At 35.1% G+C, this 25,583-nt stretch overlaps 2 protein-coding genes across 2 annotated transcripts; one reads left to right on the forward strand and one right to left on the reverse strand.

Moving 5' to 3' along the window:
* Positions 1-227: 227 nt before the first annotated feature.
* Positions 228-4,451, reverse strand: LOC140772048 (phosphoglycolate phosphatase 2-like). The gene is made up of 11 exons (XM_073113935.1): positions 4,287-4,451; positions 4,140-4,207; positions 3,586-3,678; positions 3,447-3,518; positions 2,901-2,972; positions 1,912-1,971; positions 1,747-1,799; positions 1,206-1,303; positions 1,028-1,127; positions 716-819; positions 228-559 (listed from the first exon to the last, which is right to left on the reverse strand). The coding sequence occupies exons 1-11, from the start codon at positions 4,390-4,392 to the stop codon at positions 459-461; spliced, it is 927 nt and encodes a 308-aa protein (XP_072970036.1). The 5' UTR covers positions 4,393-4,451; the 3' UTR covers positions 228-458.
* Positions 4,452-8,125: 3,674 nt separating this feature from the next.
* LOC140771809 (GBF-interacting protein 1-like) lies at positions 8,126-24,884 on the forward strand. The gene is made up of 11 exons (XM_073113515.1): positions 8,126-8,376; positions 9,369-9,412; positions 11,916-12,015; positions 12,870-12,996; positions 13,398-13,819; positions 13,903-14,007; positions 18,070-18,466; positions 18,824-19,133; positions 19,455-19,619; positions 20,136-20,636; positions 23,650-24,884. Exons 1-11 carry the CDS (start codon positions 8,205-8,207, stop codon positions 23,944-23,946), a joined length of 2,640 nt encoding a protein of 879 aa, XP_072969616.1. The 5' UTR covers positions 8,126-8,204; the 3' UTR covers positions 23,947-24,884.
* The last annotated feature ends 699 nt before the right edge of the window (positions 24,885-25,583 follow it).

Raw genomic sequence — 25,583 nt, forward strand, 5'->3', positions numbered from 1 at the left:
ATATATATACACCAAATGATAAGATTGTATATATATATATATATATATATATATATATATATTTCCTATTTACCTATTAATATTGCGTATGTTTGAGATGAAGAAGAGTTGTCTATAATTTTCAAGATATCCAATGTGTTTTTGTATCAGAAAGAAACCTCACTAAGTTAGACTTCCATTGCCTATCATACTTGAATAAGTCACAGCATTTCTCTGACTGAAGAAAACTGCCAAGGAATGAGACCCTTAAGTTTAAACGAGTAAATACAAACAGAAACCCAAGTGACATGGAAGGATTAATCTAACAAAATAATAATGTGACTTAGCATAAACAAATCGATCGAGTGTCTCAATGGAGTAGATGAATTATACAGCTTATTTTTCTAGACTAGCAACTAGAAATTCCATTGCTAGTGAACAATCTCAACTATAGCAAATGAATTTGTTGTACAACTGGATCATCTTCTTAACAAGTCAACGGCATCATATAGGTTATCCGCGTAAAAGTCTGGGTGGATGTTGTTTGAAGGATCCTGGAGTACTGATAAGTTAGTCACACCTGCAATTACAATGAGTTAAATAAGTCAGCAAAAGTATACTTGATTTTTCTCTTTGCACATTCCCCTAAGTTTTATGATTTAAGAAAGTATAGAAAGAACAGAGTAATACAAAGACCAGAACATAGGTATTACCAACTGAAATAAATACAGCTGACCTGATAGAACAAGAAGTGTTTTGCAACCAGAATTCTGTCCAAATAGTATGTCAGTGTCCAATCTATCACCAACCATGCACATCCTTGAAGTATCAACCTGGAATCTGCAATGGATAAAAAACCAATAAATATCAGTACGAGTGTTTCTCACACAAAAGTTGCCTATAAAGGAAGAGTACATCTCCACAACAGACTGTTTTTCTTATGTTTTACGCCCCATTTCCAAAATGTTTAACTTGAGCCCTATAACTTCATTCAGGCACCAAAAAATCCTTAGTCAAATAAGCTGACAACCACTAACAGCTTGCAGACCTCTGTAACAGAAAATCCATCATGAAAGTTGACGGTTTCCCCACAACTATAGGCTCTCTCTGGGTTGATCCACATACTGCAGCAACCATGCATCCCGCACCTGCAACCTCAGATAAGTATTGGGGAAAGGAATCAAAACATCTAGATAGTGTTAAAGAAGATTTTCTTTGAGAAAAACCTGGCCATTCTTGCAAATCTGTTAAATGTCCAACAGCATCACGGTTGGTGGCAATGAAAAGGCACCCGGGGTTCTCCCGGATACACAAAGTTGCATACCTGCCACAGTAACATGATTCCATTATGAGTACAACTAAATAACCAGATGTCCAACATAAGCCTGCTGGATTTTCTAGACCATTTATTTAAGTATTATAGCATGAAAAACTCAACTGATAACAAGAAAAAGGCCAGAAGAGTCGTCAAACATGTAATATGTTTTTATTCTAGCTGCTTTAAGTATAGATCATGGGTAAACATTTTGAACTTTCATTCCCGTGATAATTAATGCTTCTCAACATTTAGGTCCCAACAAGACAGCTCTACTAAACCTAATAACAGAAATCAACATTATGATCTGACTAAACATTGAACTGGTTCAGACAGGGGTAATGCCATATCATGGACCTCTTAATATGTAGTCACTATCATTATTGCCAAAAAGATAAAAACAAATTTATGCTATCACATTATATAGATGAAAGAAAGAAAAGGTGCCTCACTGGATTTTGTAGTAGTTAATATATTGATCGAGACCAACAATAACAGCACCAACCTGGAATAAAACAAATTTCATTTGGTTATAGGTCATCTACCTGAACTACTGAAACATCTTATTTATATGCCAAATAGTTGGTAACAACAGAAGAAGAATCAGCTGGTCTTACACTCTTGTCATGATAAAAATGGAAGTCTGACTTCAGCAGTATGTTCTTCTTGCCATCTTCCTGTGATTTCAAGAAATTTTTAACTAAAAGGAAACTAGAAAATGATAGCCATGAAAAATGCAATTACCTATAATATAAATGCAAATAAGGAAGATGAATGTGCAAATACATGATAATAAATGTGGGTTGTGTTAGGAAATAGAACCATACTAAGGTCCTTCTGAACCATGTTAAGGTTCTCAAATAGTATGTCTAACCAAATATATGGAATGCAGATGCAATTTTAATCAATTAAGACATCAAAATGTAGAGAAAATTACTCTTGATGGAGAAATAGTAACCAACAGGGAGTAATTTTCTTATCTAGTACCAAAATTGGCAAAGAAAGGGATATTGATGAGAACATAGGACGCAAAATTATAAAAGGTATGGTAAATGTCTCTAATGTGTTGTTGCTCAGCATACACCACTTAAGATGAAAGACCTCTTTTCTGAAAAACTACAAGACCAATAATGCTTTATAGATCAGAATGTTGGGAAGCTAGAAATTAACGTATGTAAAAGTTACGTCGCTGACATAACGATGTTGAGTTGAATGAGTGTGGAGATTTACATAACAGTTGCTTTGTCCAATAGAGGCTGCGGAATGTATCAGAACAGGTAAGTGATTTCCATTAAATAAAATACTGAAGGGTAAGGCCAAAACTATGTACAAGGAATTAATAATATAATAGTTCTTCATTGGATGGATCCCATGGACTAAATAGAAATGAATAGAGGAAAAGACTCCATATAGGTCTCAAATAGCTGGGACTAAAGGCTTAATTCTGTTTCCTGCCATTGTACACTCAGAAAGAAAATGATCACTTGTGGTAGTGTAAAAACAGGAATACTTAAAAAGATAAATGAAGTAAGCTTTCAAGTTTCCACTTTAACTAGCTGGAATCTCATAGATGTATAACAACATAAGTAAGCTAGTTATGCCTTACAGGACCACCTAAGCACTCAAAACCAGCTAGTGTGAGTTCTTCCATGATGCCTTCCTCACCGATAACATAAACCTGAAAACACAAGTAGTTGCAGTTCAATAATGACACCATATAGTTACAGCTTGCCATCTGGTTCAAAGAATTCGATAAATTTAGTGCAAAATTTTATAAAGAAGATCAGATAATATAACTTGGAAGAAAAGGACAGCTAAGATTGTAAATGTACACATCCTTTTTAGGGAGAAGTAATCACATAAAATGAGGGAAACCATATTCACATGAGCAAAAATAGTAGAACTGATTTCCAATATATCAAGCAACAATCTCAAGAAATCATAATAATATACAAGTCTATAACAAATTCATGATTACAGGATTTTTCAATATCTCGGAGATCCAAGAGAATGTGAAAACAAGACGTCAAATAATTAAACTTGGAGATGCTAACAGAAAAAATCCGAATAAACAAACTTAAATGTAGATCAGTTTATTTGAGAAATTGTAACCAAAGAAGATAACACCAAGAAGCCCTGGAAAATAACTGACCTTTTTCTCTCTAGGGAAGTTATTCAACTTCAAGAACATCGCTGCAGCAAACGAAGAACAGAAGATCTCTTCCTGCAGGCACACATTGGTAAGTATAACATAATACATGAATTCCATGAAAAGAAATCACAAAGAATACCTCGCGAACTTCAAGTCCAAGCATGGAGAATTTCTTTGCATATTTCTTTCTTGATTTTGTAGAATTGTTTGTTACGAAAACCAACTTCTTTCCCTGCACATGTCAAGCAAAACTCAGACACTTGCAATCCATTACTAGGCACAAATAAACCTATCAAAAAAGCCATTTTCCAAATTAATCCAATAAAATCGTTTCCAAAAGTATAGCACCTCTTATATGTAATGCAAGCCAAAGTATACTAACGCAACCAAAAAAAAAAAAGGAACCATATCAACAACCAACAACCAAACCCACTAAAAAGAGCATTTCCTCAAACGATTCGAACTCCCATAAATCTAATTTTCCATCCATGTCCAAGCAAAATTGTTCCTTTTCTTTTAGAACACACACACACACACCAAAAAAATAAAAATAAAAAATCAATCTTTTTTTATATAATGCAGAAAAATAAAAAAGAACCAAAAATCGCTATCATTTCCAAGTACCAGGAAAAAAAGACTTTTTGGTCGAAACCCAATATAAAAACATAGAAACAGAGAGAGGAGAGCGATCACCATTGACCGAAGAAACTGCAATGCCTCCGGAACCCCTTCGATGATCTTATCGCCCTTCCAAATGACACCTGAGTAGAAACCATAAACCAATAGCCTTAGAAATCCACGCAATCGAAGAGATGAAATAAGAGCGAGAGAGAGAGAGACCATCGCAATCGAAGAGGAAGGCATCAACGGATTCGACGAGATATCTCGCGGATTGAGGAGTGAGACGCTGGAAAGCTGCCTCCTTTTCGATACCATTAGCCATCATTTCTTCTCCTCCCTCTTGCTTTCTACTTCGAATCTTTTCCTCTCACCCCCCCATGGGCGCTGTCCCGGTTCCTGAGCATTTATAGGCAACTTGCGATTGGAAGCCTTTATTCGACTAAATTACATTTTTATCCCCAAGAGCCGCAATCAGTAAGAAAAATAATCATCTTACCATTATGCAATTTTCGGTTTTAGTGAGGTCTAATTACACTTTAATCCTTTAAATTATCACGCCTCATTTAATTCTGTGACACTTCTACTCCTTTAACTATTTTATTTAATATCTCTTTTCTTCTCCTTTCTCTCCTCTAAAAAAATAAAGATAGAATAGTCCCATTAATACGTAAAATTAATAATGAGAATATTTATGTTGAAAAATAGCATGACAGAGAGTCTAAGCGTAATTGTTCTTTGTAGTAATTATTATATTATTGTTTCAATTTTATTTTTGAAAGTCATTATGAGATTAAACCAAAAGAGTTAACGTAATTTGCAAATGGGAGAGCATCTCTGTGGGCTAATAAGGCGTGAGATAGGTTGAGAATATTCACATATTGTGCCAAAATTTATGCGCATGTCGTCATATTCTGCCACGTGGGATAAATGATTCTTCTTCATAAGAGTCGTGTAGATTTTTCATTTGTCTCAAAATTAGTAGCTAAATATTATTTTTATTTTCATATCGTTGCTAACTTAGGATTATTTGCATTAAAAAATATTAAATTTTACTAATAAAAAGAATGGGCTTTTATGTGCATTTTTTATATAAATTGTATGTATTTCATAATAATATAATATTATATATATATTAGGTTTTAAAAACTCAGAAAATAAAATTTTATTAAAAACAACCTTATTTTATGTTTATTATAAATCATGTAGGGTTAGAGAACATTTAGTGGTCCTCTATTCGCAATTCTATCTTTGTTGGTTGTCGTTACCATCGTTTTCAATCTTCTCTCGTCTCTCAAAAGCTATTTGTAACTATGAGAGATCTTTTACTGCTTCATTAGCATCCATATGAAAGCTAACTTCCTACTTCTTATTAATACTTTGAAGAGCATTCATAAGCTACCCTGGATAATTGAGTTCTTCATCCTCTCTGCTGATATATTATACCTAAAGTCTTAAACACCGATCTTTTATATAGAGTAATTAATCTTAAAATTAGTAGAAGTATATCATTAGTGTTAGAAAACCATAAGCTAGAAAAATATAATTATATGTCCCATTTCATAAATTTTGATTACACGTATATTACAGTATCATTAATCAACATGAAATAAAGGCATTTAATTTTGCATGCCAATGCAAGATTAGCCATAATCCTGGAGTTTTTTATTCACCAACACACCATCAAACCAAGTGATGCTGTGAAATTAATCAACTGAAAAAAGAAGAAGTGTAAGGATCTTCAAATTTATGGAACATATATCATCAGAAGATTCTTAAATTAAAAAGTAAAGTTGGAATTAAACAACTTGTCATAGGACGATTGCAAGTAAAAAGTACGTAATTATTGCTGAATTATTGCCCATCTCCACTTATAAATTTGTCCCCGTGACATATTGACCCACTTAATTATATAAAATATTTAAATTTATTTTTACTTTTTTATTTGTTAAAAGATAATATATGAGGGTGATGTGATCGGTGTTAGATAATTAAACCCTCTAGGAATCATGTTAAAAAAATAAAATTAAAGGTAAAATAAATATCTAAATGTGAGAGATTTTCTATAACTCAAAGGGTCAACATGTATTAAAAAAGATGCATGTAAAAAATGAACAATAATTCGTGTATTATATCTCAAATTAATAATGCAAACCCCCTTTTTTTTATAATCTCTAGTATCCAAAATCTTCAATTCCAATTTCCGATCCATATTTATTTAATAGAAATATATTTAATTTGGCCATTTCCTTGTCTCTGAACTAATTACAGTTCAATTAAAGTAATGAACAGTTTAGTAAGATAAAATATAGTTCAAGAAGGTAAGCTATAGTCAAGCTAATAGGGATTAAAATGCATTTAGCTTTCTAAATTAGATCAATTTAGAGAATTCATTTTATTTTTCTTATTTTGGTTTGATTGGTGTAGGTATTACTATACTATTAAAACGAGTTATACCAAATAAGTTTTTTCTATCTATTCCAAGTGAACAAGAGCATCGTATTTTGATTAAATAATTCTAAGTTATTCATATTTTGTGTAATCCGACCCCTTATTTTTCTCTATAATTCTCGTATTACACACTCTGACGATAACTTAGGTATTTATAACTTATTTTATATATTATAATATAATATTGTTTTCTTGGTATCGTTAGGATTAAGAGAGGATATTAAACGAGAATTATATAAAAAAATTGGGTTATATATGATTGATTTTGATCCACTGTGAATCCAAACTTAATAGTAGCCAAAGTTATCTCAGCATAGTATATATATGGTCTAGAAAATATTTCAACTATACATTTTTAAATAGTTTGTTGATACTTGCACACCTGTTTTTTATCTAATTATTGCGTTAATTAGCATGGATTTCATTAAGACCCAAACAGTAATAATTCCATGTTTTTAACATAAAACACTGATTAATTATTCAGTCACTTGGCAATAAAATATGTGCTTTTTAGATCACATTCAAATTTGACATAACTAAACTTTGACATATCTAGAGAAATGATTTAATAATCACTGATATTGCATTGACTTCAATAAATCTTAGCAAAGTGAAGTCTATATATCGGCTTAATGATCCATATAATCCAACTCACTTAATCCATAAGCTGTAATTAATAACTATAAAGGGATACAAACTCAAGTAGACCCTACTTTGAAAATATTTAAATATCGTCCATCAATTCTTCTTATGTATGGGCTTGATATTAGTAGATATTTAAGTCGATAAAATTAGGCTAAAATTAAGTTCAACTCCATTTTGAGCTCAGTTTATCTGACCCGAAAGTTTATTAGACTGGCTCAGATCAAATTTTATTCGAGCTTAAGTTATAGTGTTTGACCTGCTTATTAGAGTATTGGCTTGTCTACACGTACTTAGGTAGATTTCTTAAATTCTCTTTTTAATTCCTTAAATAAATATTTAAATTTCTTACATTATTTATCGTATTCTTATGGTGAAATCACTTACAGAACAACGATCAAAATGTACTCAATATGAAATGCATGTAATAGTAAGTTTTTATTTATTTATTTATTTAAGATAGAAATTGACCCATTTTTTTTTTCTAAAAATTAATTACATGAGAGTTTTAAATTAATTGAGGTTCGAATCATAAAATTTAAACTCGACTTAAATTAGTTGGAAACTCGGCTTAAGAAAATTCCCTTTCAAATTCGAGCCCAATAATTTTTTAGATCGAGCCAAGTCAGACCTAATCCAAGCATCTCTAGGAGAGTAAAAAAAAATAAAAAATAAAAAATAAAAAATAAAAAATAAAATAAAAGGAAGCCCCAATCTCCCATGCCTTTTTATTTTATCTCAAATGGTCTCATAAAATTGAGAAATTTATTTTATTTATATTTATTTTTGGTGTAGGAAAAACCTGAGAAGCCCTAACCCTCTCTCCTGTTATTGTCTCAAGTATTCTTTTTTATTTTATTTATTTTTTAATATTTCATTTCTCTACTCCTTCGCTCTCTCCTCCTCTCTCAAAACCCCCCCAAATCTTTCTCCCCTCTTCCCCTCTTTCCCAATTCCCCCCCCCCCCCCCTCCCTTCTCCTCTCTTATAAACATCACCGCTCTCTTCCTCTCTCCTCTCTCTGGTCTATCGCGTCGCTCTCTCGCTCATGGCTTCCAAGGGTAGTGGCGGATTTAGGGTTTCGATCCCGGCCGGGGTGCGCAAGACGATCCAAAACATCAAGGAGATTGCCGGCAACCACAGCGACGAGGAGATTTACGCAATGCTCAAGGAGTGCTCCATGGATCCCAACGAGACCGCCCAGAAGCTTCTTCTCCAAGGTCCTCTTCCTCTCTCCTCCCTTCTCTATCCCCCACAGTGTACCTATTTGGCTGCTTCCGACTCGATTTACTCGTTTATGGGGTTGATTCGGATGTGGCTTTTCGTTGGTTGGTTGGGAAATGGTGTCTGTCGCACGAATCGAGCTATACCGTCTTGGGTTTTTTTGGTCCTGTAGTCACTGAGCGCATCTGCTCATGTCCTTCAGTTCCTTGAGGTGATTCGTGTATTAGGCGTGATGGGTTTTCTTCCCTTCGTCTCAGTAGGTTCAGATACATGTATCTGGAATGGAAAAGAAGTAGACTTTTAGATGTTGGAAGAGGATGGATCGTTTTTGCAGTTGTATTCTATATTTCTCTCCATTTTTGTGTTTATTCTGTTGTACTTTTCTTGTATTTCATATTTCAATTGCCGATCTGGTCACTCTCGCTTCATGGAAGGTGATTCTAGGATTTTATAATTGTGGTGTGCTTGCTTGGAGTTGTTCAATGATTATATCTCTGCAGTCCGCTTGAAGGTTGATATTAATTAGTTATATAATACTTGATGGATTTAATTGTAGGCATTTATTTACAAGCACTGGCACTCCCTGAGAGAGCGCTAGCATTATTTATGAAGTCAAAGTAAGTAAGCTTCGAGGTCTTAAAGTAGGTTGAGGTTTCCAACAATCCAAAAGGATTACTGACTAGTGGAATAAACTGTTCAGTTCATAGTGGATTGAGATATTTGAGATTGAAGTAGTGATAGGGCATTCTATTACGTTCTCGCTCAATCTCTTTATTATTTGGCCTTTTTGTATGTAGAAATGTGCATATCTGCTATATATGATTATTGGAGAAAAGCATTCTAATTTGTGTGGTTAGCCTGTTATTTTTCTCATCGATCTCTTTATTATTTGACCTTTTTATATGTAGAAATGTGCATATTTGTTATAAATGATTATTGGAGAAAAATTCTGATATAGCTAGTATATAACAAGTGTATGTTTATTCAGATACATTCCATGAGGTCAAAAGGAAGCGGGACAAGAAAAAGGAGGTGAAACCTGTCTCTCTCTCTCTCTATTTATATATCTTTGCTGTTCTTCTCACTTTAGAAGGCAATTAAGGTACACATCGTTAGCAAGTACTAGTTTGTATATGCATTTGATGTGAGAAAGTACCGTGCATAAGTTGAGAATAATCTAAAATTTAATTTTAAATGTCTTCTTTATATTCCTCATATGTTTTGTATTTGTATATGTTGAATTGTTGATAGAACGGAGATCATATGTGCTTGTGACATTTCCAGGAGTGTGCTAAGCCTGATTAAAAGTCTTTTTTGAAATTAAGGCAACGATTTACCTCAAGGGTCTCTGTTGTGCATTTTATTGAAGTATACGATATCATGTGGCAAAGCACAAAGTCCAATCTAGTAAATCACGGACATTGATATGGTTCTATACTTGTATGCTTCAGGCAATAACTGAAAAATGGGGTGTAAAGGATTTCATAGTATATAATATATTGGTTGTGCCATACTGCCATCTATTTTGAGTCTCTTGTTTACGTTTCTGGAAGCACACTTTTGAGAATCACTGTGAGATCATTGGATAACATGGTGTGTGGGATTATAGCGGTCAAAGATTTTAAGATCTTACTGAGTTACAAAGATTACGTGTCTGTGTCTTTTACTTGAAGGGTGAGATTTGGGCCCTATCCTTCCTTAAACTGAAGGCATGAGGTCTAAGAGATGCTATCTTTTGAAGAGTGGAATCTCATAGACTTCTTTTGAACATGGGCAATGTTGCAAGATTTGAAAGGCTTTATTGCTAGTTTTTTCGTTTAACTTAATTTTTTAGAAATTATAGGATGATAGGTAAGGCTGTTGCCTTTTACAGATAGTGGAAGGTCTAGTTCTTGATACGTGGTAAATTGTAACGATGTCCTTGCAAAGAAAGAAAATGGAGAGGAAAAGAAACATGAAGACTATATATATGTAATGTAAGGTACTCAAATTCAGTCTTTCACATTTGCATTTTCTTATTTTCCTAACATTTTGTTGTGCTTGGTTTAAATTACTATTTCAAGAAGGGGACAATGACACAAATTTTTTTTTTTTTTGGATTGATTTTCTGTAGTCTTCTACTCTTGTTAGATATATGGACAGGTTTTTGTTTTGAACTACAACAATATCTCAGTTGATTGCATTAGTCATAGAGAATTAGGTTACGAACTGAATCCTTTTTCTTTGGGAGCAAACATGCTTTAATATCTGGCTGACATTCTTTTATTAATGAGATAAACTATTTTTATTGTCTATGCTGAATGTTGCTGCAATGTTTGCTTGGACTGGATAATGCTGTAGATTGGATTTCAGGTGTTAATTTGGCACCCTAAGCAAGAAAAACAAGCATCCTAGTGCAATAACTTAAATTCTCTAAGCAATGAGCATGAGGGACAAATTATAAAAAGCTAATGAAGCATTCAAACATACCTTGTGAAAGCTATAATATGCTAGCACTAGAGTAGTGGTATTAGTTTGTTAGGCACTGTAACTTGTTTGATTTTTTATGTTGAAAAGGTGTTACACAATCTTAGATTCATTCTTGTCGAACATTACTACAACTGAAGTAATAATTTTTTTATCAACAACTGACCATTTATTTTAATTCCTCAACATACTTTTAGATCCCATCAATGTTGGGCTGGTTGTAGATAGGTGCTGAACTAGTTGCGTGTATGAATCCAACAATCCATTTATAGTAAAGATATAAAATTCAAGAGCACAGTACATAGCTGAGTAGCTAACACATTACCACTGACAAGGGTTCTCTAGTAGCACTTGTGGTGCAGAAAGAAAGAAGGTTAATTGGATGTACTCAAAAGATCCACGATTGAAATCTTATTCACCGATCTATTCAAGAGATAAGGATCAAAAATCAAATATCATGTTTGAAAAGGAAAGAGATTGGATTCGGATAGAAAAAAAGATTTTCATGAGATCGAGATCAGAATTGAATGAGATTTCTTATTCCAAAGATAAGATGCTATCTAGTTTTATTGTCCACTAATGTCGATATATTGTCATTATTGAGAGATGTTTAGATTCTTTTTTAATCAGTAATTAGTTCTTCCGATTTATGTGGTTTGTTGTTGAACTTTTCTTTGGATGAACATTCTTGAGAGTGTAGGGTGTATCATGTATGCTATATATCTGTGTTTTATGTGTGTATGCGGGAAAGTTGTTCCTGACCTATATGTGATTGCTTTTGTTCTACATTTGTTTTTTCTTCCTGAAGGATGGTCTGTGTAGTTGTCACTTTGTTGTTTCAGGCTCCACATTTTCATTTGCTGGAAGCTTGTTTTGTTAAATTACACACTGTTGCTTAGAGATTTACTGGTGATTTTGTTCGAGATGTACTTTTGTTTCTGTGCTGATAGCAGAGTGTCAAGCTTTTCTGTTTCTATGCTGTAAGCGGAGTGTCAAGCTTTTTCTAGGATATTTCTATTAATTGCAATTGGCTCAGGTGATTCAATAATGTTCTTTCTGTGCCTAACAGAGCAACAAAGAATCTGCTGATTCTAGGTGGAGGCCGGGTTTGCAGGGGCGAGGAGGAAGGGGTGGTCGCGGAATCTATTCTTCACGCAACTTTGCTAATGGTATGTGCATTTTCTACTATGTGAAGTTTGAGTTTCATCTATGTGCGACTATTATGAGCATGGACTTCTCCTGCAGTTCTGGGTCATGACTCAGCATTTAAAGTTCCTTATGCATTTTTGTGTACTAATACTTATGTTATTTTTCTATTTTCAATGTTCTTTTATGAACCAATATATTTTAATTATATGGCATTTTGGCAGGTTTAGAGGGAGAAAAATGATGAATTTTGATTTAGAATCTGTCTTCGTCAGTGTACAATAGTTATAAAGACAAATCCCTAATTGTGAGGTTGTCATCTTTCTCCCTTGTCTAGAGTGTTTCCACTTCCCATGTCTAGAAATTTTTTTTTTGAATGATTTAAATTGCTCCTTCTTGGTTCCATGTTGCCAAACTGCATCAGGAATTGTAGATTGGTCGTCATCAATTGTATTTGTAGGCAAGTCCTTTCCCCAGATATGACACCAGTTTGCAGAGATTTGAACTAGGTTGGCAGCCAGTCATAAAAACCTATCAGTTGTTCTGGAGCCTTCTCATTTGTGATCTAGCTTGGTGCTCGGGGAGTGTTGGATGATGAGTTGAGAGGATATTGCAAGGAATTATTTGCAGTTTAGAAGTCTATATATTACAATCTGTGTGCTTCTTCTTCCTTGAATTTATCACTTTGAAATATATGTAGTTTATCAGTCTTCCGTATTGTCTTGAGCAATCTTGTGTTGCACTTTATGATGTTCAAGGCATTGTTTGGTATATTAGAATTTGTATCATACTATCATGTGCCACAGGTTGCTTTCTAGTTTCTACAGATTTTGCTGTGTTATGAGATTTAAATGGAATGTGTTGACACTTCTATCAGATGTTGGCGGGAGAAATATATTATCTGGAAAGGAGAATGGAGTGAATCAGAGAACAGACAAAGGCAGTACATCTTCTCCACCCATCTCTCTAGACACCGAGAACAAATCATCAATCTCGGTATCAAGGTACCTATTTTGTTCTAGGGGTAACAAATTGTTAATGAAGTTATATATTCTATAGATTTCTACTCTATTTTCTTGTCACGTTGTTTTGCTGGGGAAATATGATAATCATACTGGTCTAAGTGACGAACAAGTTGCATCTTTCATTTATTTAAGATCCATAATATGGAAAACCATGTCACCTGTTTTCTCAATAATTGGCTGCATATAGCTGATTTTAGGCTTCTTGTTTTAACACCATCTATATTAGGGTCTTAAATATAGTCATGCGTCAGGACAATTGGGCAGGCCACCAACAGTGTAATCATGCAGACAGTTGGTGTCCTACTGTACATAATCATCTTGTCTACATCTTTTCTAGACGCAAGCACTACTGAATATGTACTTTTCCTTGTGCTTTTCAGCTCTGCAGATGGCCTGGCCAATGGTCCTGCCAATCCCGATCATCCACCTGTATCTCAGGGAAGTGCACCTCATGTTTCTGGATTTGGTGGTACTATTTCAGTGGAAGAAAGTTCTATTTCTGAAAGTAATAAGACAAGTACTGCCTCATCTGTTCCTGTTGATGCCAAAATTGTTTCTTCTTGTGGACAATTAGTACCTGGATCAGGTCCAGACACAGTTCTGCCATCAAAAGGTTCAGTGTTATCTGTTTCTGGGGTTTATGCTTCGGCCTCAGATCCAGTGCTAGTGCTATCTCTTGATGCACGTAGCCCCAGTGCTATCAAACGTGCTGTAGGGAGTCAGCGAACAGTTGGTGAAATGACTTTCAACAAAGTGGTTTCTCGTGATATGACAGGTTCTGAGTTGTCATCTCTTATTAAAGGTAATTTCTGGAACCAAGTATTTTTTGTCCGTTACAATATATAAATGGATAGTTCATGGATCTGATGTGTATCAACTCTCCAGATACATCCCAAGCTGCTGGTTCATCTTCACATGGTCGACCTTCTGGGAGTAGACCCTCTTCTAGTTACAGCAGTCGATCACAACAATTAAGTGGTTCACAAAAAGGTTCTTACCTGTATTCTTAGATCCATCTCTTTATTCGAGTAGGCATATAGAGCGAACACTGCACACTTCTTGTAAAATTTTAATACTTACATTTAGTATCTCTAAGCCCTGTGGTATAGTCTCTCTTGTAGTGTTCATTGGAAAAGCTCTAGATATCTATCTTAAGGTTTTATTTGAAGGAAAAGTAGGGAGAGAATGAAAGAATGGCGATTTGAAAAGGGTAATAATAAGATGGTATTAAGGGTGCCGAGCGTGAGCGAGTTGGCTCTAGCCCAGGCTTGGCTCGAAATTAGTTTTGAGTCGTAATTTGATGTATAGGTTCAGCTCATGTTGAGGTGAGCCGAGCCTACGTTGAACCCGAGCTTGGTTAGAGGACGAGGCGGCGGTGGTAGGGACGGTGGCTTGTCGGAGGAAGAGAAGATCAATGGAGGATGAGGTGGCTTGCTGAAGGAGGAGGAGGAGGCTAATAGAAAAGGTTGATGGAGGAGGCATCTTGCCGAAGGAGGAGGAGGCCGACGGAGAAGGCGGTGGCAGTGACAACACTTGTCGATGGAGGAGGTCGATAAAGGAGAAAGATGATTGATCATCACCAAGAGGAAGAAGAAAAATATTATTATTATTATTATTTTTTTTGGAACGGTTGGTTATTTGAGGAGTTATGGTGTTTGGGAAATGGGAATTAGTGATTGATGGGAGAGAGGTGTAATGGTGGCTTAAAAAAATAATATGAAGACTAGGTCGGTCATATCAAGAGAAAAGAAAGAATAAGTGTTTAAGAGGGTTTTGTACTCTAAGCCATGTGTTAAAAGGAGATTTAAAAGGTTTTGTCCTTTTAGCTAGGTGTCGAATAGATAGAAGAGTACATTAATATATATATATATATATATATATAATTTTGAGCTTATTGAGCTAAATTTGAGCAAAACGGCTTAGGCTCAGGCTTTGCTCGAAATCAAATTTTGAGCTCTATTTTTTATTTAGGCTTGGCTCAGCTCATTATGAGCCGAACTTAAGCTGAGCCATAACAAGCCGAGCCCAAGCCGAACATGAGCAGCTCGTTTATTCTAACAGCCCTAGATGGCATATGAAACAAGAAATTGGTCAATGTAACATATTTGCTATGAATAGCCTGAAAATTGCCATACTTGGTTAAAATTTACATTCCATGATTTCATGTGGTCACTAGTTGCTACTTTTCTTGCTGAGAAATGCAAAGGTCCAATATATTAGGAGCTGGAATGCAGCATAGCATAAATGATAGGACTGTGAAGTGGAACTATGGATCCTTGCACGCCTTGTCTTTACTATTAGAGCTATGAACAGGGCTGGGGGTGGTTTGGAAGTGTAATGATGCAAAAGGGGTAACATAAGATGGACTAGGAGGAGAATATGTACAGAGCAGATACCACTCCCTAGCTTTATCAACTTGTTAAGGTTAGAAAGAGATTTAAAAGCAGCCTTCTTACCTTGCCTCACCTCTGTTATAGGTGAACTTAAACTTGAGGAATAAATCTGTTACAATTGCTCAGAAATTTGTTTGATGGAGGAACTGGAAAAAGGAAAGAAAACTTCCAAAGTTATTGGGAGGATAAGAAAATTGACAGGAAGATGGAAAAGAAGAGCTGGCTCCAGATTTTATAAAAGAGGAGTTTGTTGACGGAAGACAAGAGGAGTTGGAGGCTAGGTCTTCATGGGATAAGTGCTTTATACATATATATGAAGGAATGGACTATGTTACTCAGTATGCTGATGATGTCAAAATCTAACAGTCATAGATTTCAGAGATAAATACAGGATTATTTGAGTAGAGGGATAACTGGATAACTACACAAATTTAGTCAGAGACATGCATAAAAATAAAGGTGAGCCACTTATTGACATTTACATTATGAAACATGGATATGGCCCCAGTACGTATCAAATACGTAGTAGAAGTATCCTAGTTTTTCTTTAAAAATAAAAAAATTAATTGGATACATTTGGGATATGGGGCTGATATGAGAGGATATATGTGAGGCTTCAAGTTTATTGATAATGGGCCAATTTTGGGTCAAAAGTTGAACCATAAAACCTGCCCACAGCCCACTACATATAATAGTTCCCAAATCCCACTGGATAGGTTTTGTGCCCTAAATGAATGGAGGATCGGTGAACGGCACGGCTACTATCATCCTTCCTCCCCTCCTCTCTCTCTCTCTCTCTCTCTCTCTCTCTCTCTCTCTACCTGTTGGTTGTGCTTCCTTCCTCGTAGACTCTCTTTTCTTGTATTGCAACATTTCTATCCTCTTCTCCGTCTCCTTTCCTTTTCTCTCTCAAATCTGTTGAGGGCTGTTATCATTGATGAAATGTTATATATGACAGTTCTTAAATCTGCTGCAGCCTATGCTAATAGCTCCATCAAATACCATTTTGCACACCACATATATTATATGCTATCAATTTTTAGTAGGATCCTCATAATCTGAGAAGGAAAGAATATTTAATATTTGACATCACTTTTGCAGTGAGAGGTCATATTAGCACTTTGACTAGTCAGTTTGATTTTTTTAATAAAGTACGAGTCAGTTAGATATATCTTGTAGTAAGTAATCTTTTGTAATTGAAGTTTAATGTAGAAATGTTTTGATTTCATATTTGATATGAAATATAATATATATTATTTAAGTATTTTATGGTAGTACACTAAATGTATCTATATCTGCGCTTAATAGCATATATTTTTGTTTATCTGCCATGCACATCATGCCATACTGGACTATCAGTATAATACTATAATGTGTCTATTGAAAGATATTAAGACAGTATGTTTTGTTGCTTTACTTAATCTACAATAAAAGAAATCAGTTTGGAGTTTTTCAATTGATGTAACTCTGTGCACTTTAAAAGGTTGGAAGATGAAGCACAGGTGTAATTGAAACATTCATTATACCTCAAATCTTTTGATCCCTGGATCTGGTTGGACAATGCGTAATCATGTTTGATTGAAGTTGAGAATCCTGAGACTCTCTCCCATGGAACTGTGCTATGTTTATTCCCATGATTTGAGGAATGTTCTGCTTCTTAGTTTCTCTAAGAGAATTTGCTCTCACAAAAAGTTCAAAGCTGAGTTTAATGAGAAAAAGTCATTACGTGGAGTTCCTAGTGAACTTTGTCTTGATCTGGAATGGATCACCAAATCATTTTTACCATCATGTCCCAATCAATTGGCATTTGTACTGCAGTTGGTAGTACAGAGCAAACTGATTCCGTTAACATGTCAAGTTCTGGTCATCTGCAGTATTATACTTGTCTTTAAAATTTCCTCAATATATCTTCTAATCATGGGTTGTCTTTTAATGTAGTACTGTTGGTAACATACAAGTCTTTGAGTTTTGTGTATTGCTTCATATTTTAACCTCTGAAATTATTATGGTACTTTTTCTGTGCTTACACTCCGTTTAAAGCATGCTAGACATATAATCTATCGGAACAACCAAACAACACATACGAAACTGGAAATTGTAATCTACAATAATATGTAACGGAATGTGAGCATATCCACAAATACTGCTGTTATTAACATGGAAGTCTCCTAAGTATCTTGGGGTTTCTTAGTACTATACCCTTCTGAAGTTAATAGGATATTAGTTTGTCATTGCAGTATTACACTTCAATTTAAGCCTGACTAAGCGAATACATATAGGAACAACAAACAGGTAACTTAGGAAGGAAATTGTGATCTGAATTTTGAAATGATATCTCATTAAGGTTCTTCTATTATCTATTTTCCATTTTTTATTTTTCTCATTTATTCGGTTTTTTTTTTTGTTTTCTTGAATAAAACTCTGATAATCAGTCTGTGATATCCAAAACTATGAAAATTGGGAAGCCAGAAATTTCACAAAGTCTGCCCTTGAAAACGCAATCCGAGTTTTCAAGTTTCACTTTCTTTTTTGTTTTCATCATTATACTAAGATTGCATCATCTTTCTGCTTACTGTTCATTTACAAATTTATGCTGTTCTTTATTTTCAAATATGAGGTTTATTCCAAATGTAAGTGATGGCATGCTGATTTCATTCAGGAGTTGGTCCTAACAAAGAGTGGAAACCAAAATCAACAAATGTAGCTCCTGCTCAAGCATCTGGTATTTCTGGTACTTCCGATGTTGTACCTATAGCTGCTGAAGGTGTTACTCGGTCGCTATCAGCATCAAGCTCCATGACTACTGAGGAAACTATTTCAAAAGTGGAGAAAAAGCTTGACGAGTTGCAGTTTTCTGACCGACAACATGTCATCATTCCGGACCACCTTCAGGTCCCAGAATCTGAAAGGTGTGGTCTGAGTTTTGGGAGCTTCGATGCCAGTTTTGAACTGACCACTGGTTTTGCCAGTGGCCCGGCCAGTGAGAAGAGCTCAACGCCATCTGACTCTGAGTCATCTCAGGGGATTGACGAAACAGTTGAGGAGCCTTCATCAAGGTCAGATTTTTTGATCCCACTTATTTCCTCTCGACATTTGTTCAGTTCTAAATTTCTATGTTCTAGCACTTGGATGTTTTTCTTGTTATAAGTTAGGGATATAAGTGAGGATGCATTTACTGTTATTGACATGTACTTTGTATTCAGAAAACATTATTATCCATTGAAAATTTCCATGTACTGACACTCACAGACTAGAGTCACACATAGACATCCTCTCATGGCTATTACAATTGCTAAGAAGATTATTTATTTATTGTCTCATGTAGATGGCATACCTTACAATTCTTTTATATGCCATATATTGTAGTGTGCTTATTTGTCCTTATTTCTTTTTTTCTTAATATTCATGTGCAGCATTCAGAATGCATCCTCTACCGTACAGGAAGCAGATGACTTAGATCATCAGCATTCATCTATGAAAACAAGTGAAAATTTTTCATCCAGGGAGGTGGAGAAGTCCTCTAACATCCCTGAGACTGCAGAATCTGATCAATTAAAAGAAGAAGCTGCTTTGGCTCCAGAAGGTCCCCAATACTCGGTTGTTCCAACTGTACCTTCTTATTCAACATTTGGATTAATGCCCCATATGCTTGGAAATCAATTTGCTCCCTTTGAAACCTCTGAATCTCAGACACGTGATACGAGTCGCTTACCGAACTATATGGTATACCTTTAGTTTTGAGGTTCTTTGTGCATCTTATTGTTCCTATCTTCGAACTTAGAGAACAGTCTTTATATATCGTAGATATTTGCCAAACTCATGTGCCATGATCATCTAAATATTCACTTATCTGTTATTATTTTGACATAACTAGCCTCTGCATGCCTCTACCCTTTTTGTTCTGCAGGTTGTTTCCATTTACTTTATTTATTAGATTAAAGGGTGTCATGTTATGTTTGGAGTAGGTGAACCTTCCTTTTGTTCTCACTTTCTATTTTATCTCATTCCACTGAAGATATGGCACTATGCTGTTCTGTTATGCAGGTCCAGCAACCATTTGATATGTCCACAAACTATTATAGCCAATTCTATCGACCAACTACTGATACTGATGGCCGTTTCTCTCCTTTTGTTGCACCTGGAGCTTCTAATAAGTACAATGGGAACATTGCTGTCCTGCCTGCTCAGACTGGTCAGGCTGCTCAAGAGGTTTGTATACTAACTCTTAATACCCAACTGAACCATCTGATTGTTTCTAAGGTTATCTTCCAATTTTCTTCTTTTCACATGCAACCATGATAAGTTTATTTATCAATTAAAATCTGCTTTTGTTTTGTTTCATCAGCCAACTCCTTATGCGTATATTATGATATATGTAGGACTTTGGGCATTTTAGATTTTCTTAGGTTGCTCTTTTATTAAGCAATTCTATCGTATGGTTATAGTATGGGAAAAACTTCTATTTGTATAATTGTATTTAAGCATGTTGAGGCTAAACTGTTCTTTTCATACCTTTTGCTATAAGATCTATTGTGAAATATTTCTTCTCCAAAGGTTTGGTGGTTTCTTGGTCTTCTGTTGACCCTCACCTATTCCACTGTATGCTGCATGATAATTTCTTGTTGCATATAAGTACTTTTTTTCTTTTTATTTTTTTTACGCTGTCTGACCCTTTGGGTTTGCCTTCTTGTTATATTACTGATCCCGTTATTTATGTGGTGCTAGAGTGGGAACTCAGTGGTTCTATCTTCGTCTGGGGCAGCTCCTCTTGCCACCCAAGCTGCTGGCGTTCTACAAAGTTCTATTGCTATTCCACAGCAACCAGTTCCTTTCTTTCGGCAGCCTGCTGGTGTACATATATCTCATTATCCTCCCAACTACATTCCATACAATCAATATTTTTCACCCTTCTATGTTCCACCTCCTACTCTTCACCATTTCTTAAGCAATACTGCATTTCCCCAACAACCCCCAAGTGGAAGCATATACTCTCCTGGAGCTGCAGCAGCAGCCAACCCCGTCAAATATTCCATTTCTCAATACAAACCTGGTGCTAACACTGGTAATCCAACTCATGTTGGAATGCCAACAGGATATGGAACGTACAGCTCAAGTCCAGCAGGTTACACTACTAGTGCTGATGCTACCAGTGGAAATACAGGTGGAAATGATGACATCGGTGCTTCACAGTTTAAAGAAAACAATGTCTATATAGCTGGGCAGCAGGTAGCTTTTCTACTTCACATTTAAACTATGAAAGTTCAGGAAAAAAAGTATAACCATAAAAAATTTCAGATGATTTGGTTAAATGTAATTTTTTGTTTTCCATCTTTTCAGTTTCTGCTCTTTGATTGAACTGTACAGGTGGGGAAGATGTTTATAACATATTAGGATCTTAATTATTGCTATCTTGAGAGGCCAAGTTTGTTTATTTCCCTTGGTTAGAATCACTCATCAGTCATCACTCAATGAAATATAATTTGAGCCTACTTTAATAATAGTTTCAGGTGGTGTAATATGTTAGCTATTTTAGGGGAGTGTATTTAACACCCTAATATTCATCAATATTGTTTCAAGTGCTAACTTATCAGTATTTGCAACTTCACCCTGCATACAAAAATTGTTAAAAGGTTCTCTTTAGTTTGAGCTGTAGTGCTTAACCATAGTTGATATTGAATTACTAAAATGCCTACTTTTAGGCTTCTGTATTTCACTATCTCCAACTAGGGCCATAAAATAGTGAAGCCGACTCGATCAAGCTCGGCTCGAAAATGAGTTGAGTCTTGATCTTCAAAATAGGCTCAAAAATAATTTCGAACCAAACTTGATCATGAGCTAGCTCAATAAGGCTCGAATATATATATATATATATATATATATATATATATTATGAGTAATACAGTTTATACTATACTATACTATATTGTACTATACTATACTATACTTTTATTATATTTTAAAATTTACTTAAGTGGATTATTATATATTTTGATCTTGTAGAGTTTAGTTTTAAATTCTGATCCTATCATATTTTTTCTAAATACATGGATAGTTTTGAACATTGGTACCCATTTTCATCCAGCCTAACCTTCACCATCTATATCTCTGCATCCACTTCTTTCTTGGCAGCAGCAAATGAGGGGTGCCTCCTCACATGGCTTGATGACAAACATAAAACTATGCTTACTGTCCTGCTAGACTGTTAATTAAGCTTTACTCTAGGTGTTTTATGACTGTTCTGGAAAAAAACAGTGTTCTTGTTGCCAATAATTATAGTGCAGGTTGGTTCTATAATGATACTAAAACATGGGTTGTTTTATATATTTTCTCTGAATTTATGAGTATATTTCCAGAAGAAGTCCTTACGTTATCAGTTATGCAAATTATATTCACCCCCTATATTTTCTCCAATTTATGGTTCACAATCTACCTTTTTAGTATTTACATTTTGAGCCAGATGCCTCAAAATACGACCCATGTTAATCAAGGTGATGGGAAGACCAAAGTATTCTATCATGATCAAACTTAATTTTTTCGAAAATATCCTCTTATATTTCTTTAAGAGGTAGAGATTTAGGAGAGATTTGTTTTGAAGAATCTAATGGAAAATTCTGTCGTTAATACCTTTCCGTCAGTCATGGTTAATTTGGGTTTGTTTTCTCAGAATAATGACCAAAATCTGGTGCTTGAAGTGTAAATATCAAAAGGTATAGTGTGAACCATAAAAATCATGAGAAGTGTAGGGTGTGAAATTTAATTTTCCTATTGTTATCCAATGGTTGGATAGCTGGTAAAACTGTAAAAGCATTTGGTAGAATTCTAGAAATGAGTAATTTTTCAATTACTGCATTTTAGTTTAAGGGTACAGAAATTTTCTGCCTCCTACATGATAATCTGAAAATGTAACACCAGGAATCCAAAGCGTGGAAAACATAAAAGCATAAGAACTTTCTTTTCCTGTATCACTAATCTGAGTCACTTGAAATTTCTTGTAGACATATAGAGAAGATATGCACTTTAGTCATGTTATTATTTAAATATACGAGATTTTGTTGGAAAATGTATGATTTTTATGTGATTGGTGGCATAGGTTGCCATGCCACTGGAAATGACAGCTTGGCAGTTAGCTGTTCAGTTATGGCTTCTATGTATACTTCATGTGATTGCTACTGATTTTGATGATCCTAGGTGCCTGTTCTCTACATTGCTCTTTATTTTCACTTGCAATCCTGTTTTCTCCTCAAATATGTATCAGTTTGCAAGTTAATATGTTGCCTTACTGCCAGTGATCAGAACACCTTGTTTAGAAGCTGAATTGCAAGACTTCTGAATTTTGATATGACAATGCATTTGAATATTTGATACAGAGCAGTAATGGGACATTTGTCACCTTTACAGTTTGGGCTGAAACCATAGTTTGTAATTTATTTGGAGAAAAAGAAATGTTCTTTAGCTTGTCAGGACATTAGTTATCATTTGAATATTTTGATATGAACAATATTGAGACATTTGTAGCCTGCTCACCTTACATTGAAATCATAGTTAAGATATATATATATATTTTTCTTTTCGAAAAGAGACTCATGCCAGGATATTAGTTATGGCTTGCTGCATTTTGTGTGCCAGGGAAACAACTTCAATAAATGTGTATCTGTTGTACCTTTAGGTCTTCACCCTCAGCGGAAGTACAGGACTGTATTAGCATACATCTCTAGTGGAAAAATATTGTTCTTTGATTTGCAATAACATTGGGTCACTAGGTTCTGGTGTTGCTACATCTGAGTGCACCAAAACAACTTCGTGATGAAATTGATGACTTCATTTTCTGATAGTCCAATAGAAGTTGCTAAAGTTTTCTGCTGCTTCTTGGTCAGCACTGATAAAGAAATATAGTAATAATGGATGAAGGTCAATTTCTGAGATGGAATTTTTGCCTATTCATTTTCTTGTGATGAAGAAATATTTCACTTATATAGTTTGAAATTGACTCTGACAATGCACAATTCTAGTCTTGTGAGAAAAGATTCTTTAAGAGAGCAATATTTATTATTGGCATATTTGTTTAGTTGATTGATTTAGCTGTTACAGTTAGGTACTGATTCCCCATTATGATTTTGTTAGATGCAGTTCTTGTCAGCTGGCGTGAATTTATCTCATGATTTAGTTTGAATTTATCTTATGATTTATTTTGCTGATCTGATATCTGTATTTAATGTGTTACTTTTTTATCTCTAATCAGAGTGAAGGCTCTGCTGTCTGGATACCAGCTCCTGGGCGGGACCTTTCCAGTATGCAGGCCAGTTCCTTCTACGGACTCCCACCTCAGGGTCAACATGTGGCCTTTGCACCTGCGCAAGCTGGTCATGGTGCCTTTGGTGGAATCTATCACCCAAGTCAGACTGTTGCTGCAGCTGCTGTTCATCCTCTACTCCAGCAGTCCCAAACTGTTGCTGGAGCTGTTGAAATGGTCGCTCCCCCGGCAGGTGTTTATCAACAGCCACAACGTGGACAGATCAATTGGACCAATAATTATTGAAAGCAGAAAGCAGATCTTTGTCGCCAGTAGCCACTTGATTCACCACTACAAGAAGTTACCAATTATATCGTGAAATTTTATGGCTACTTTGGTTTTCACTTAAAAGAATATCCAGAGTTTAAAATAGAGCAGCCTGATCAAGGAGTGTATATATATATCTAAGGGGTGGCCAACCTACAGTTAGTGGTGGAGGATTCAGGTCTCTAAGAAGTTGATAGTTGAGGTTCAACTTGTGACTGATACTGACCATTTTTAAGTTAGTTAAGAGGTCTGCTCAGGTTCTTTTTTTTTTTTCCCTCTCTTTGCTTGTTATCTGCTCGTTCTTTGGTCATTTATCCTTTTCTCTCATTTTAAATTACTGTGGGTGGTGAAAAGCGTGATTTTTGTTCTCCTGTCCTGTCTGATGAGGTTATAGAAACTTTGGAAGGTAAGAAACTAAGCTAGTGGATTTTCATTCTCTCCACTGCCTTACCTGTAAAGTAATTTTTGGTTGTATGAGAACTTGTCGCAACTGTTGTACTTGGTATAATAGAAACAGAAGAACATTCCCTTCTAATACATTCTCTTGCAGCTAAAGCTAGCGAAGTATGTCTCCAATAATCTGGTTTGGGCTCCAGGATTTGCCATCTAAAGATGTAGGGAACGCTTGCAAGTTTCTGCTTTGTTCTCATGCAGGTTTGTTTTTGAAGATAAGGTATTCCATGGTTGATGATATTCAGTGAAATGTCTTAGTGGTAATTTGTGCCATGATCATTGCATGAGTTTTTGTTTTGTCTGGAAGGCCCAAATTGCATTGCAACTGTGTGCTGTACCCTTCATCCTCCGAAGATTCTTTTAGTTTGATTTGATGTTGCAATTTGTGGAATTAACGCTTCTAAGTTATGTGGATGAGTCATAATAACTTGTATGCTCATTATTGTTACGTTTAAGGTGCAGATAATTGTCAGTTTGCTAAACTCAAAAAGGAAATGAAAGGAGTAGAGGATTTTTTTTTTCTTACTACTGGACTAGGCACCCTGCCAAAGATCTTTTAGATTAATTTGTATTTTAAGGACCTGTTGATGTATGTGCATTGAGATGTGTGGCTCGATCTCTTGAGACTTTTTTTTATTAAATTTTTAAATTTTTAGTTTTATTTTTAAAAAGGTTCAATCTCTTTTATGCTTGGTAAATACTTTACTCTTTAGTGTGGAATCCTCTTATATTTTCTGGTGTATTTCCTTGAATGAATCTTGAGGTATGCTGGACGTGGATTTAGTTCGAGTTGGAAGTATTATCTGCTTTAACGACTGCTCGAAGATGCCTTTCCGGGCAATTGGAATTTCCCCGTTGACCTCTTAGAGGTATATAGTGGGAACTCCGGTCTGAGCCTCATTTATATGAATTGGCACTGAGGGTATTTGCTCTACGACCTTGTTTTTCCATCTGTTGGAAATTGTCATCCTATTGCGTAAACAAATCACAAAATTATGAGGGAAGATAACAGATTAGAAACTAAATACTCATCTGGTTCACCGTCCGTAGCTGGATAGTAGGCAAACATAATTACTGGTCAGTCGTGTAATAAATTTATATGGACATAATTTGATACCTATTTAGTTGCTTTGCTAGGCTACTGAAAAATAAAAATGCTTCTA

This window comes from Typha angustifolia, chromosome 12, assembly GCF_048772165.1.
Source record: "Typha angustifolia cultivar Huaian chromosome 12, ASM4877216v1, whole genome shotgun sequence".
Taxonomy (NCBI): domain Eukaryota; kingdom Viridiplantae; phylum Streptophyta; class Magnoliopsida; order Poales; family Typhaceae; genus Typha; species Typha angustifolia.